At 44.4% G+C, this 15162-nt stretch overlaps 1 protein-coding gene across 1 annotated transcript in view; it reads left to right on the top strand.

Annotated features, from left to right (window-relative positions):
- T265_09723 (hypothetical protein) overlaps nucleotides 1–15162 on the top strand; it is a gene marked incomplete at both ends in the record, with an annotated part of 55854 nt that overhangs the window by 18474 nt on the left and 22218 nt on the right. The window contains 2 exons of the mRNA XM_009175886.1: nucleotides 1142–1378; nucleotides 10593–11366. Of these exons, the coding sequence (XP_009174150.1) occupies nucleotides 1142–1378; nucleotides 10593–11366 (1011 nt within the window). The remainder of the gene's footprint in view (nucleotides 1–1141; nucleotides 1379–10592; nucleotides 11367–15162) is intronic.

Below are 15162 nucleotides of genomic sequence, written 5' to 3'. Positions count from 1 at the left end.
GTTAGTTATGAATGTCATGGTTGTATGAGGGCTAGGATACCACCAAGGCGCCCACACCTAGACAGGAGGACGATTAGGGTCCTCAACCAAAGCCTTTGGCCCCAAAGCCTAACCGCGAGGCAGCGGTGTTTGGCGGGGAAATGCAAATGCATTACGGAACAAGTCGCCATACTTGTTCTAACCCCCAACCTGGAGGACCAGGAGACTGTGTTCGTGAGACCTCTAACCATTGACCAGCCTGGTATGATAGACTCTGTGAGTGTCGCGCGGACACCCCCCAGTATAGCTCAATGGGTCGCCGAGCTACACAAACCGCCACACCACGATAAGGTCCAGTCTCTTTGTGAAATGCGGTATTATGTTCAATGGGTCAAAGCGGATGGAGATACCAGAACTACAGGCACGAAAACAGGAGTCCCGCTTTAAGTCATGGTTTACGGAGGGGAGAAAAAGCTGATCGTAGGCGAGAAATTGAGTCAATTCACAGCCTGTCAAGACTCACCAGTCGATACTAGCTAAAAACTGAACTGTTTTTATTAATGTTGATTTCGACTTATACGGGGGAACACCACTGGTTGGCAGTTCATTGGTCCAGCATAAAGAAGTTTTGATGGCGTGCGAGCAGTCTAGTCAGGGGCGAGATGGCCGAAGTGGTTAGAGCGCGAATTTACTGACCGGAAGATCCATGGTTCGAACCCGACCTCTGCCTCTCGACTTCCTCCGTCTAGGCTTGGGCAACCTGGCAGTATCCCAGCCCTCGTGCTTCCTGCGGGTGGCATGGCAGCTAGGCACCGAAAGGGTGCTACAGCTGAACGATTATTATTTTTATCATTTAGTCTAGTCGATGCTGATCCTCGCAGGAATCTGGTAAGCACCAACCCAACCAAATCCAATGAGAATTGGATTTGAAATGGCTAATGATTCACAAAACTAATTACGTTTAGCCTATATGAAGGGATTGTGCGGTGCTCCTTAGTTCTATTATGTGAGCTGCCTTCGTTTTTTCCTTTGGGTCTCGTCTGATAATTTTCTTTATTAGTAACTTTTCAACAGGTTAAAAGTTCGTTTGAACTTTATGTATAAATACACATTCGTACGTAATCAGCGACCCCCATAGATCATTTGCTGTCACCTTTTCCAGGTTGAAGACTGTTTTTCGACGCTGAAAGATATATGTGAACAACACCAAAGCCTACTGCCAACGGATCCGTTGCACCTCCACGGCGTAGATGCATTCAGTCGGCGCGTGTTGTATGCTTCTTTCAGACCAAACAAGGAGCTCACAGCATTTGTTCATCAACTTCAGCTAAGCTTACGTTCTGAGGGCTTTCAGGTCAACGGGGATGAGCCCTTCGTGCCGCATGTCACGCTTTTGAAAGTAGGTATATCTCTAGAGAGTACGTCCATCGTTTCTTTTTGCTTGTATGGCTTGTATCCCACATGCTATGTATGGGCACAAGGAGATAGCGTTTCTTGGAAACGGTCCTATTTTCTGTTCCGGCTTAAGTTAGATTGGCGTGATCGAAAACGTGACACGGACAGGCTCGTAGTGAAGAAGGTCGCAGGCATTCACTCAGTGGACTTTTCATGACTAAAGGCTTGAACCGATCAACAATGCGATCCTCTACAACTACAGTTGCGTCCGCAACAGAGGAGTTTGCGGTTTGATCCAGATATGTGCAGTAGCCAGATAACGGCAAAAGTTGAGTGCTGTTGTGATGCGGGTAGATGTCAAGATGCTTATTTTATGGGTACGTTAGTTCTCCTTACAGCATACAGCTGGTTACAGCTGTAGAAAATTTTGTGCTCAGCCTTACAGTGTATCTTTGTCGAATACCTGGCTGTACTCGTTAGGCTATCAAACGAGCACATAACTATGGACACAACCAAGTTGACAAGCAAGACATTTAGGTCAGGGTGTGTGATTGATCGGTGAGACCGTTTATGGTCTACACGGTACCAGTTAGTGGTTAAAATGCAACCCCAACAGGTTGAATCGATTGGTCACTGATGTGTGCTTCAAGCTAGCATCCTGACTGGTTTTTATGATTGTTAGTGCTGACCTGATCGCTGGCGGATGTCGTTCATTGTCCAGATTGATGCACTTCGATTTACGGTGATCAATTGGGCTGTGATCATGACTGAATTATGTTCTGTACAGGAGTTTGCACAGCCTCTCTTCGTGAAGACTAATCCACACAACGTTAGGTGGACGAGGTGATCTCTTATCGTGATCACCCCCCCCCCCATTACGGCTCCTGAGTGGGCCAAACTGGCCCTGGATGGTGTTCTCACCGAGAGTAATGATACTAACAGTGAAGTAGTGTCGTGTCAATTGAACTTAGTGTTTCCGGTGCTGATTTTTCGCTTTTTCACGTTGTTAGTGAGCAAATGACGCCCCTAAATATATCGATATTTCTCACCAAACCATTTGGATTTTCAGCAACCTTATGAGTAGTACATTTGCCCTTTGGTTTAAGCAGCGTCTTAATACTGGTAAAGTTTCCGGTTGTTGCAAAGCGGCAGGTATATCGCCAGTAGCTGAGATGGAATCGTAAATGTTTCAACCCAATACTCGTGGGTCTTTACTCTTGTAATCCTACATTGCACGTAAGGTCAAAATATCGTTTTCACTGGCGGAAAGCTCATTAAATCATCTATCTCGTTACTTCGTTCAAATAGTAATTTCCTCAAAAGTGTCCTCCTCAACCCCTTTTTTCGCATGCTGGTATTGTGTATATTTTTTATCGAGTGATGCAAATATCCCGATGATAAAATGACTGGCTGTATGTTTGACACGTACGTAGATATGCAGGCGAGGACTCCTGTTCTCTTGGAGGTGATCTCCATTGTTCACTGCCACCAAAGAAGAATGATTTTCTTCCATTCCAAGAAGACGATTTCACGACCGCATTAATAAACTTTCGCCGTCAGTAAAATTGCCATTCGCACATCCTTCTTGAAGGAGTAAACAAGGTATCCGTCACAAATCCCCTCAATAGCCCCTAATGTTCAATCCTTTTCCATGAAATGGTATGCGCTGTCAGCTCCTGATACTCTTATCTTGAAGTTTATCGGTACATCCGACCTCACGGCTGGATTTTATGTCCTGCTGTATTCTCCGAACCACTTGAAGGAGGCTATTATATCCTATGTCAGTCACGTTGAAGAACATTTTCAGGTGTAGTGGAGTATGCATGGATACCTATGACAACTTTTTTCCTCTGCCTTTTGTCTCAAAATCCCGTCTACCCTTCTTTATTTGGAACAGTTTCAACTCTCAATGTCCGTTCCAATATTCAGACTTATTTTCGCTCACTGTTGCAACTTTTCGTAATAGGGTGTTTACCTACTTGACCAAATGCCTCGTTGATAATTGTTTTTCGTGCGTTTCCCTCTCCTAGATGGATGAAATCACATGTGACACTTCGTTTCAGCGTTTCCCCTTTTCCAAACTACCATTACTTATAGCTTGTTTGCTGTACTTTTTGGATGTACAAAGCGTCTCTTTACTTGACTTGAAGTATCACCGGTGACACATAAGCATTAGTTAGTCCTTGGACTCCAAAAGATTGCAGAAAAGCAGGTAACGGAATTTAATGCAAAATCATGGAATCTCATCTAAGAATTGGACATGAAATTATAGAACCTATTAGTCTATCACTTGGTCAAATAAATGGGTCAATCTCCAAGAGTACTGGAACCTCAGAAATATTGTTTCTTGCAGTGACTGAGGATGCTTTTAAAAGCCTTAAGTATACTCCAGAGAATCGTTTTTTGTTCAATACCGGAGAAGCAGGGTTTATTCCTAAGCATTTACGATAGGGTCTTACGGATTCGTCGTCTTTTATCATCCAATTCGCTGTGCTTTACTTAATCCTATAGATCAAAATATCCCCGCCTACGACCCATACTATCACACTCTGTAGGTCAGACTGGTTAGGTCTTCTCAGAGGACTTTCTGCCTCGCAATATTGCCTTTACCCAGCATCGTACATGGTGCCAACCATGAGGAGGTGAGTACTTTATGGTCTGTGAAGTGATTTTGAAAACTCTCGTAAAGAGACTTAGTTGCTGGTCGTTGGCTTGTTCGCTGATCTGGGCAATTCGATTGCAAACATTTCATCACCAATCGAGGTGACATCATCAGTGTGCTCCCCAATAACGCTATCAACCTTTTCCTCTATAGAAGACTTAGTTGCCTTGACATCTGCGACCTGGGTACCCCGGATAGACCACAGCAGTGGCAAAAATTTACGGCCCATTCACGCGGTAGTGAATCAAATCTATCGCTTCCGATGTGCGGCTTTATCAGAAAAACTATTAAAATTCAAAGTTGGTGAACTTGATAGGATGTGTGATCTTCAGTCTTCCTAGTCCCCCTGGACTCGTTTTAACCTGTGGACCTAAGCCATTCCCTCATTCTCTGGCACAAAAAGCCCAGTTCAATGCAAACGATACTGAAACCGATTGATGTTCGTGCGAGTTCTTGGAGCTCGAAATCGGTGTGGAGTTGTTCGAATATATTAAAACGCTAGTCTAGAGCTTGCAGTGGGTCGCGATTGTGTTCTCCAAGGACTAATAAGGTATTCTAATCAACCAACCATCGTAGATAAAAGTAATAGTCATTCAGTTGTGGCATTCTTTCGGTGTCTAGCCACCGTACCACCGGAAGGAAGCACTAGGGCCCAGATACTGTCAGGTTTCCCAAGCCTAGACGAGCGATTGGGATACCTGGGCCTGTTCCGAACCACGGACCTTCTGGTCAATAAATTCGCTTATTAAGCACTGAGCTATCTTCGGCTCAACGAGTTAAAAATACTCTCTATAAGTTATACAAGCACGCGTACAAAGGGAGACCGATTGTAACTGTGGAATAGTGCTGCAGCTTCAATGTGGAATTTTTAGTAAACCAACGACAGCTATCACAAAACGAGTAGGCTGATTGTTGTCTAGGTCCTGTGACCTCAACTCTGTTTGAGACCTCGATCCCCTCCGGTTGAGAACGATCAATGGAATCTATTGCCCTCGGATGCGTGGTCCTTATTCACTCACTCCCCTTGGACGAAATTATATAAACTGGATCCTATGCATTTCCATGTATGGTTTGTAGCTAAGAGTATCAAATGAATTGACATAAAGTGTAATACCCACCCCTTTAAGCGCTTGTGCATTGAAACTTCTTTCTTTTCTGACCTAGCGGACATAATCGTGCAGTAATTTGTAGTTCAGCGATTGACTCTATTTCCGTGAAGGCCTACATCAGATAGATTAGCTTCGCAGAATCAACCAGTCAATGTATGTCCTGCTTCTGGTCTACTTGGAATCCAACTACCCCTTCAGTATAGCATTCGGATAAAATACAAAAAAAATGGTTTGGCAATTATTACATCCTCCATGAAGAGCAGTGTCTACTTAGGTAGATCATCTTAGCCATTGACCCGTAATCGGATTTCCTGAATAGGCCAACAGCCGTTTGATTCGGATTCCCAAAACTGCATAAACAGGTTGATGCGATCCGGTGGGCGATAACCTGAAATCACCAACTAGGTAGTCGTATGTCCGATTCCTCTACGCCTGGCCGTTGGGTTTCAATAAGGGCGTAAGGGTCTGCGTGGGAACCTATCACCTCTTCAGTAGGATACTGGCGAATGAGAAGAATTTTCTTTTTTAGACTGGATGGTAAAATAACCCTGTGGTTAAACAATTGAAAAGGAGGATTCTGTCGCCAATCTGTTTGAGTTGAAGTCCAGTTTCGATACTGCAGATCCTTTCATCAAGGTAACCGAGAGTCAGTTGATCTATTCGTCGAGCTTGACAGTTAGCTTACAAACGTTTTGCCAGTGCGAACTGCTTAGGTGATACCACCATTCAGTAGTCTTTGGCGCTGAAGAAGTCGGAGGAAACAGCAGTCAATTTTGTTGGGTCAAATGGCTGGTGATTCGTAGGACTTTTGTATGCCATTTTGGTGTGCTGGGGACTCGTTTTGACGTGGCAAAGCCCTGATAAAATATCTTGGGTGTCATCCGTGCCATATGTTGCTCTTGTATGCCAACCGGAGACGTGTTACGTCCATCCTTTTAAGACTGATTTCGACCGCCCTTCAAAACGACAGGGTAGCATCGTCTTTCCTGAGGCTCAAAGATTTAGGAGCCAAACTTATCTTACAGTCCTTGGAAATGAATCAGGTAATCATATGCAACTACAATGTAACTATGTGTAACTATAATGCTGCTTCCAAGGTGTGGGAATTACAACTAAAGGAAGCAGCTCTAGATGATTGGTCAGTGACAACCATATGGGCGTCTTAGGCCCATGTGTGAGACGCCGAATGTTATGGCGAGGGTAAACGTTTTCATTTTCCTTGCTACATTTTCGGGTTCGAATCCGGACAGGAATACGTGTGAGTCCATAATTGACAACCATTTAAACTCGTAGATATACGTTGCCCTTATCCCGCCTTCGTTCAACCACACGCTTGATCTCGACGATGTCGATTGTTAGTACTGCCTACTGACGCGGATTTGAATAGCACATTTTGTTTGCGGTGATTTATTTAAACCAATTGCTTCGATCCTTTCATCCTTGTCCTTTCCGCAGCTCAACCGTAAGAGTCAGCGGCATTGCCGCATCAAGCCAGAAATGTTCGAGGAGTTCAAGTCGACGGATTTCGGTTCTCTTATGCTTCGTGAATTCCACCTTTGTTTGATGGGAAAAGCACGCGACGAGGATGGCTTCTATCGAAATTACGGCAGTATACGATTCACGGATGCCCCATCAAGTTCTGAACCTGACGACTGACGAAAATAGCTCCACGTCGCTTCTGTGCACAAATCAAGTCTTTCCCACGTGGATGGATTGTTTTTCTTTTTTTCATGCATTTTGTTGTTTTTTACAGATAAACTTTTTCAAGAAAAGAACTCACAAACCAAGACTTTTCGGTGCCTATTGGGACAACTTATTGCCGTCGAAACTAGGTTGTACAGGCGTTTTGTTCTTTCCATTTATATAGAAAAGGGGTCAGTGAACTCGATATTATCAGCAACATCCGTAGCTTCTAATGAACTGAAACACCCAATTCCCCGTGAAATCACAGAATTCTCATACATGACATCTGAATGGTAGGATAATGTTGCAGTCATTTTTCCAACACCGGCGGAATCCTCATTGAGGTCAAGAACACCGCTTTGTGCCTTTTTTAAAGTTCTCATTCTCAAATCTCGTTAAGGTATTTTTTCACCCGCGGCAAGAATGTTCATGAAAAACGCTAGGATATTTTTCCGCCCGGGAAAACTCGCTAACAGTTCCTGCCTTGTTCAAGCACCTCATTCTACAGCACGGAAGTTTTTACAACCATTCCTCCAGCACGAACATGAGACATATTCTTGTCCTCGAAATGACTGACGCACAACTCTGCAGCGAGTAAACATCACGAATGTACGCTGTATCGTTGGCTCAAGGTTACCATTCGTCACTCGACCGAAATCACTACCGGTTTCCTCTTGACTTACTGTGATAAGTAGCCTAGCGTGGTAGCAGTCCGGAGCGCGCCACCCGGTTGCAACGGAGAATGAAGATATGTCCAAAGCAGCGTTAGGTCGCGAATGATCAATTTAATCGATTTTTACCGAGATCTTGGTAACTGCTCCATAATAGACTGTAGATACCTCAACGACTAACTCCCGTTGTCACCCTCATTCAAATGTGATCACAGGACGTGTGCATTGTTCGCCTGCGATAACAGTCGCTATATATGTTTAAAACCCCACAGAGAATGACATGCGGCTGATTTCATTGAAGGTCACGCCTTCACATCTCAGTCCGACTGTCCAACTGAGGTCTCTCTAGTTGTGTGTTGGGTTTTTAAATTAGGTAAGTGCAGACGCTGATGGCATCCAACTCCGACAAGGTGTTCATAAACGGTTATTTCCATTCTGTTCAAAGATGTGTACGCCTACAAATCAGTTGACCGTCTTCCATTGGGGAGTAGTTGGTTTCCCAGTGAATACCCACACAGTCATCCTTTTTCGCTCGTTGTAAGGATCCTTTCCAGTAAACCAGCATTGTCCACAGACTAGATTGTTAGTGATGATAACAGGAAATAATCCCTACCATACAGGCTTGTTACTTCATCTATATATGTACGAGGCTGTTGATCTTATGGATCAATAATCCTGATCGAAGTGGAATAATGCACTACACTTTGCTAAAAGCCGTAGGAAAACATCTGTAAAATAATGCAGTTTTTGTTAACCAAGGGTAAGGGGCGGTGGGGATGGTTCATGTTAGTTGGCTTTTCAGAGCTCGAGAGACGGATCAGTGGTTAAGGCGCGAGCTTACTAACCGGAAGGTCCCTAGTTCACTGGCTTCTCGAATGCTCCCGTCTAAGAGTAGACGACCTGGCAGTGTATCAGTCTTCTAAGAGTAGCAGCTATGCACCGAACGGCGTTGCAACTGAAGAATTATTTCAAAGTGCAGCCGTCCCTATCGGTGACATTCCACTGAGTTGACCTCTTTTAAAGTAACACAGTGGGGCTACATTGACCTCGTTCATTCTTGTTCTGTCCATGGTGAGGTGTTCGTTTGGCGATCCGGTTGGGTATCGCAGCCGGGTAAACGGCCTTTTTCATACTTATGCTTCGGGCCGGCTGTAGCGCAGTGCGCACAGACTAGGAATTAAAAACGTGCATTGTGTAGTGCTAAGTTTCGTCCGAATCCCTTGTCCACGATGTAGCTGGTGTGCTAGGCTGGCTGACTGGTTAACAGTTCGTTGTCATCATGAATGAGCTAAAGCCGTAGAGTGCACCATGTCTTTTTTTGCGAAGAATGGAGTCGTAATGGACGACGGTGCATACTACAGTGGCGGCATTAGTCGACAGACTAGTAAACCAAACCCGTACCTCTGACACGATTGTATTTCTGGATTTCAGGCATGTCTCGCGAAACCGAATTCGTTTGTGAATGCATGTATTTCGCTAATTTCTTGCAACTTGGTTCCAAGTAGAACACAAGTTTGACGGAAGCTCGGGGACTGCGCCTACCTAATGAGCCATAATAAGGGCGAAACTGGTCGTGGGCTGTCGAAGGGTTCTTGATTGTTTTCAAAGGAACTAAACGATAAGGAAAATTTGGTAGGGCACCGGAAATCCCAGGTACGTGAGGTACTCATCAAGTGATCAGTTACACTACTAGGCGGCTGGTAGCCACACAATTAAGATTGCACAATTGCCTACCAGACTTACGTGGCTGCTAAGCAGTCTAATTCCTGTTGGAGTTTTGCATACGGTGTGCTACATTTAACGGCTGTAAATTCAAACGACCCCCTTATCCATGAATACCGCATGTAGTAATGGATGGTTACTGATGCCCTTCACTTGGTGTTACGTTAGACAACAGTTATTTTTTTCTGTGATATCTCCTCATAACCTAACACTCCTAGTGTGAAATTAACTAACAAACATGGAATTCACTCCGCTCGTATTCCCAATTGACCTTTTTTTACTGTGTTGAGGGGCATCCCTAGTCTCATTTGCTTTCGTTCCGTCAGTCATTCATGGTTTATATCTAATGAGGTGCTACTAAATACCTATGAGTCTTGCGCAGCCACACCAGTACGTTTCACTATCACGATTCATTTGACAACTCCACAGCTTATTGTCAGCTCAGACAAAACGGGAAGCACATGAATCGAGTTATACTCCCGCACAAGCCTTGTAGTTATGTAGCACTTTGGACTCGATGATACTGGAGTTGGCACCAATACGATCTTAGCTAGCCCGACTAGACCCTGAGAAGTTGTTACTCTGGTAGATTCTAGTGTTAGATTCAACTTATTAAACAGTTAAGTGGCTATATAAAACTGACGCAGACCTGATCATATCTCTCGCTGGGCTCACTGTTGTCCAGGGGGACCTAATTATTCGGAATGGCCGCCTTTTCTGACTGTTGGTGATAGCTTCAAACTCATTATCACCGTTTTTGCCCACCGACGAGGAAATTGATTTCAGCACCAGATAAACCGTTCCAGTTACTGTACATCAACGGCCATAATTCTGTTTGAGAACAGCTGAGCTGTGGAGCCTAGCGTTCATAGCCCTAGTGTGTGTGTGTGTGCCAAAATATGTTTTCCATGTGGAGTGATTTTCCTTACCATATTTTATTTACCGATTCACGTCTTGCTCCTCAAGGCTTCTTGGCATTTGAAAGTGGAACTCAAAAGAACTCCAGCCTATCTAATTATTTTTCTGGGTCTCTGACGCCAGTTGCTTTCATGTGTATGGACTAGCTCCAGTTTGAACCGGGGTTATTCGTATTGTCCAATAATTAGACTCAATATCTGAAAAGGCTATATATAATGCAGTTCAAAACAATCTACCCCATGGCCTGTGGGTTAAAAACATGAGGGTCCACTGCGACTTGAAGCTCCACCGGTATGCTGTAAAGCTTTTTCACAACTCGTTTCGGTGGCTTGGATGGCAAATTTATCGCATGTGAGCATGAGCTGCTTCATCGTTTGACTAAACAACCAGCGTTTCACTAATCGATCTTTTTGCCGCGATTCAGTACACACGAACAGCCACACAGACACCCAGAAAAATTCACATGACTCACCTTACCGATTAAAAGATCAAGCCTTCTTCGCCTACCCTACACAGAATGTAAGCTCACTATTGCCGCCTGACGCTCCTAATATACAATTTTGTGGACCAAAAAGCGCCATTTGCAACTTTGTGCTGTTGGTTTTTAGCCGATTTTCAAATAACATGCAACGTGTGATGCAAATGCTCATAGGGTTACTTGAGGAACCCCGAATCAATGCATGGCGTTTGCTTGTGGGCTACCTGGTGGACGACTATGTATCAAATGAAGATGAATTGGATCTATTTTTATGGAAACTTGAAGACCTCAACTGGAAATATGACGCACTGAACAAATATCGCGTACTGTACGTGAAATACGGTACATGGATAGTGTGGGATTGCAACACAAATTACCCACTTGGTGAAGTCGTTCGACAATGCTTGCAAGCTGAGCGCTGTTTGTATCTATTAGGAAGTGCAGGCAGCAGTTTAGAGGACCAGTATAAACCACAGAACAGTGAAGAACAAACGGAAATCTTAAAAACGTTCCCAACACTTTCCAATTCGGTGAGCACGTGGCCAGATTTGAAAGATGTCTTCTGGTACAAACCTGGTGAACCAAATTTCATTCTGTGTCAGCGAATTTTCTCAAGCGCGTTCAATAGGACGTTCGAGGAGGTTGCCCGAGAGCTTTGTTTCCGGCAACCTAGGTTGGGTCAATATTTCTATTCGCCGGCAAAACTTCATATGACTTTGTGTGTGTTTTCGATAAAAACTTTGGATGAGGTAAGTTTATCGGTGGTCTGGTATGTTTTTATCTTCATCCCAAGTGTTCCAAGTATTATGGCCATGACGTGTGACTCAGTATAGGATCTTATCTCACTTAAGTAGTACGATATTGGGAAATCCCCACGCATTGCCTATGTTATACCCTCAGAGAGAAAAGCTAGATGGTTCCGCTAGTTTAATGCACAGATGGTTGATATTTCATGTTGGTTGTGTGCACGTGTTGCACTTTGATACTGCAGTTTCCACTCTCGAGAGGAACCACTATCAGCTGGTCACCTGAACCATATTTCAACTTTGAAACCCTTCCAAGGGGGTAAGACTGCGCAAAAGCCAGTTGCTCCCTTCAGATTATCTTTCTAGTTGGTCGTTGACTGAACGATGTGTATCTTACTATCAAATTGTCGTATGGCATATCGGTATCTGTTCATACAGCTCCTCTCAGTCCCGCCCAAGCTCTATCCCACTACAGCCTGCTGCACGTAAGCGTTCCTGGGCTGTTCTGTCGAACAAATGTGGTATGAGATCTCGGCAACAGCCGACTGTACGAGCCGTAAAACTGAAATACCGATAAGGCTATCCTATCTAAGACATTTCTAAGGTCCGACCTTGAGACGGGCTTTCTTTTATGATGAAGCCACATCACGCAAAACAATAAGAATGCCCCCCCCCCACTTTAAATCCGGGGGCGAATAGCAAGTTCCTCCTGACATTTCATTCCCTAATATGAGGGAAGCACAAAACAGCACGAACGCTCGTTCAATCCCGGCAAGCCCGACAAGACACGAGTGTCGTTCCGGTCCCCCAGACCGAACACAAACCATTGGTGGTCCGCGAGATTTCCTACCAAAATAACTGTCTTCTCTATTCACATATAGGTTTTGCTCAAGCGAACTTCGAATTTAGGTGTCATATTTGATGGTGTAAACGGACGTCACAAACAGCCGGCAGTGTGGTTCATGCTGAGTATTTAGAGATCCTGTTGTCATGGGCTTCCTTGATGAATAATGCCTTCACACGTCAGGCATTAAGTGCACTTAATGACGGTCCCGTTTAGTGAATATTCGCAAATGAATACGCCAGTGAGTTAGTTGGCCTGTTAAGGGGCGAATAGTAAATATGAAAGACACCTGAATTGGTTAATATGCCAGATGCAGTTCCAAGATTTAGCTAAGGGATCTTGTTCCTATTTCGATAGTTGAACAGATGATTTCATGCAACAGGTGAAAGACTTTTAATAGTTTGCGATGAATTTCCACACATTCATAAATTATGTAGATTATACGCGTTGATTCCACGTGAACGTATTAGTCCATTTTGTCGGCGGCTCTTTCAGCAGCTGTTGAGTTATCCTCATCCACATAATCTTGAGAATTTATTGTGATAATGATCTCCAAATTTGTTTGAGCACATTCCCCTTACAGTTAATTTTACCACCACTGTCACTAGTGGTAATGGATCCGCTGTTACAGCGACAACAATAACGGCACACTTGATGCCAATCACCGTGAAATGGGATTACATTCTAGCAAATAAGTTGTGAACTTTGCAGCCATCATGCAAACTCTTTTGAATTGTGAATGCCGTTGCAACTGTTGCACATAATAGCATCCTCCGTCACGTGTCCTTTGTAAAGTGTTACGTGACACGGGAACGAATGAGCGTACTTGTCATTCCGTAATCTGCTAGCCCTGTTAGGACGCTGGAGAAATTCGCACACCCGGCACCGAATTCAGATAGCCTGTTATCATCTAGATTCTTCGAACAAGAGTAGCTCACATTTCACGAAAGGCCGTGGAAAACGCGGAGATTATCTCCTCATGTGAAAAACTTAGGGCCGTACTATTCTGGTTGTTACTTTAATCTGTATATATGGTTTTAAAGTTGCCAGGGGATTATTCAACATGCTATAAATCTCATTCACTTTGTGGTGGAGGTTCCCAAGCAAGTAGTACTTGTTTATTTACGTCTCTGTTCAGCCCACACGTGGCCAGTATCAAACATGCTCTTCGGAATAGTTACTTCAACGCTTTCACAGCGATGTTGGAAAACGGGGACCAAAGAATCACGGGCCAAGTTTGGTCACTGATACCTTACTCAGCACGGTTTCCGTCATTTTTCCGTCTTTTTCTCAGTAGCTTTCTCTTGTTGTACTTCAGTAGAGTATCCCAGGGAAAAATCAAGAAGTTGAGTGAAAACGAAGAGGAGGGACTGCTGAGTGAGATCATATATGGCGAACCTAAAGAGCGGAGCTTCTGAAAATGGTTGTCTAGGCTTGGGGATGCAAATTTATGAGTATTTGAAGCCTATATCCAATATTTCAACGAATTACCAGCCTATTTCCTTATCAGAAAACTTCTCCAACCATCGACGAATGGCATCAGGTGCTTTAAATCGCTGGGTCATACAATCGGATCTTTTATAGCTCATCGACTGACTATCCCCCATACTTTTCGAATTTAATCAGACTTGTCAGACGAAGGAAGGTGTGGCAGTCGCTTCTTTGCCTTTCGGATGACCTGTTGGAACCGGAGTTCACACCTTTGGTAACCTACACTTAATTTCGAGACTGGCGTAGAATGCCTTTGTCGACAGACAACTTTATGCGTCGAACAGTGTCTGATGGCTTGGATGTGAACGATCCCTAGACCAGAGCGGAGTCCGAACTAAGTCCCTCGCTGTTCCTTGATTTGGGTAATACAAGAAAACAACCAAGTCCATACGTTCAACACACAGACAACGGTGGTCTGCTGGTAATTATGGTGGATTTCAGAAGAGTTATGCATTTGTCTCGGTATTACGACTTTATTCACAGCACCACATGAGAAGCTTCCACAGCTGATCGGCAGATCATGGACTTGGAACGGTGAGAACACTTGAAGCCGATATTGTAACCAGCTGCATTTCTGGATAAACCAAAACCATTGTCACACTATACACTGTCACGCAACGCGTGGATTTAAATGAGACACTGGTGCTCAAACAATCAGATCATAACGACGGGTCCATATCCTTGTGCTGAAGCACACTGACCAGCCGAACTCTAACCGAAGCGCAGCGTCTGTTTAATGAAACCCACTGGAAACTTACCGGACTATAACGTGAAACATACTGTATGTTTGATGTGACTGGACTCAACGTCCGATTAACGGCAATGGTCTCACCTCGCACGCCGCAGTTTCCGTGCATACTCAACGTCCGAGCCACTGACTAAGTTTGTAGGTTATCCGTCCACACGGTGCGTTTCCCCCGCAGCTATGAAGCATACGCTTTTATCCATAGAGCAGGTACTCTGGAATGAGAACCGTCAACGCTTTTCGTTCATTGAATAGTATGCCAGAGACAGGAACTCAAATCTTCTGTGATTCGATCACGGCGGTGATCCTTAGAAGCTGAGTCGGATGGTTGGAAATAAACTACTGAATGCCTCGCTATAGGGGACAGACAACATGAACCGGATCAAACGTACCTTGATATAGCAGTGGGGACAGCCAGCCAGGCATGCGGAAACGCCAGCCCAAAGATCCGTAGCCCTCGCTGGGCTGCACGCGCGGCCAGGACGCGATGGCAGATGGGCATGTGAAGGAAGAAAGCTTTGAGTTTCACCCATAGGGGATCTCGTCAGCGTGAGTCAAACAAGCCTGTCGGCTGCAGTTTCAGGATATACTATCATTTAGACTGCAGCATACTCTAACAACACTTATATATCACATATTGCACATGACATACACTAGGTATTTAGTACAGAATTTCCGACTCTCCTTCAATAACTCAAGTGCGGTCCAGCAAGAAAGTC

Source organism: Opisthorchis viverrini (assembly GCF_000715545.1).
Source record: "Opisthorchis viverrini unplaced genomic scaffold opera_v5_308, whole genome shotgun sequence".
Taxonomy (NCBI): domain Eukaryota; kingdom Metazoa; phylum Platyhelminthes; class Trematoda; order Opisthorchiida; family Opisthorchiidae; genus Opisthorchis; species Opisthorchis viverrini.
This window is presented reverse-complemented; position numbering and strand designations above follow the sequence as displayed.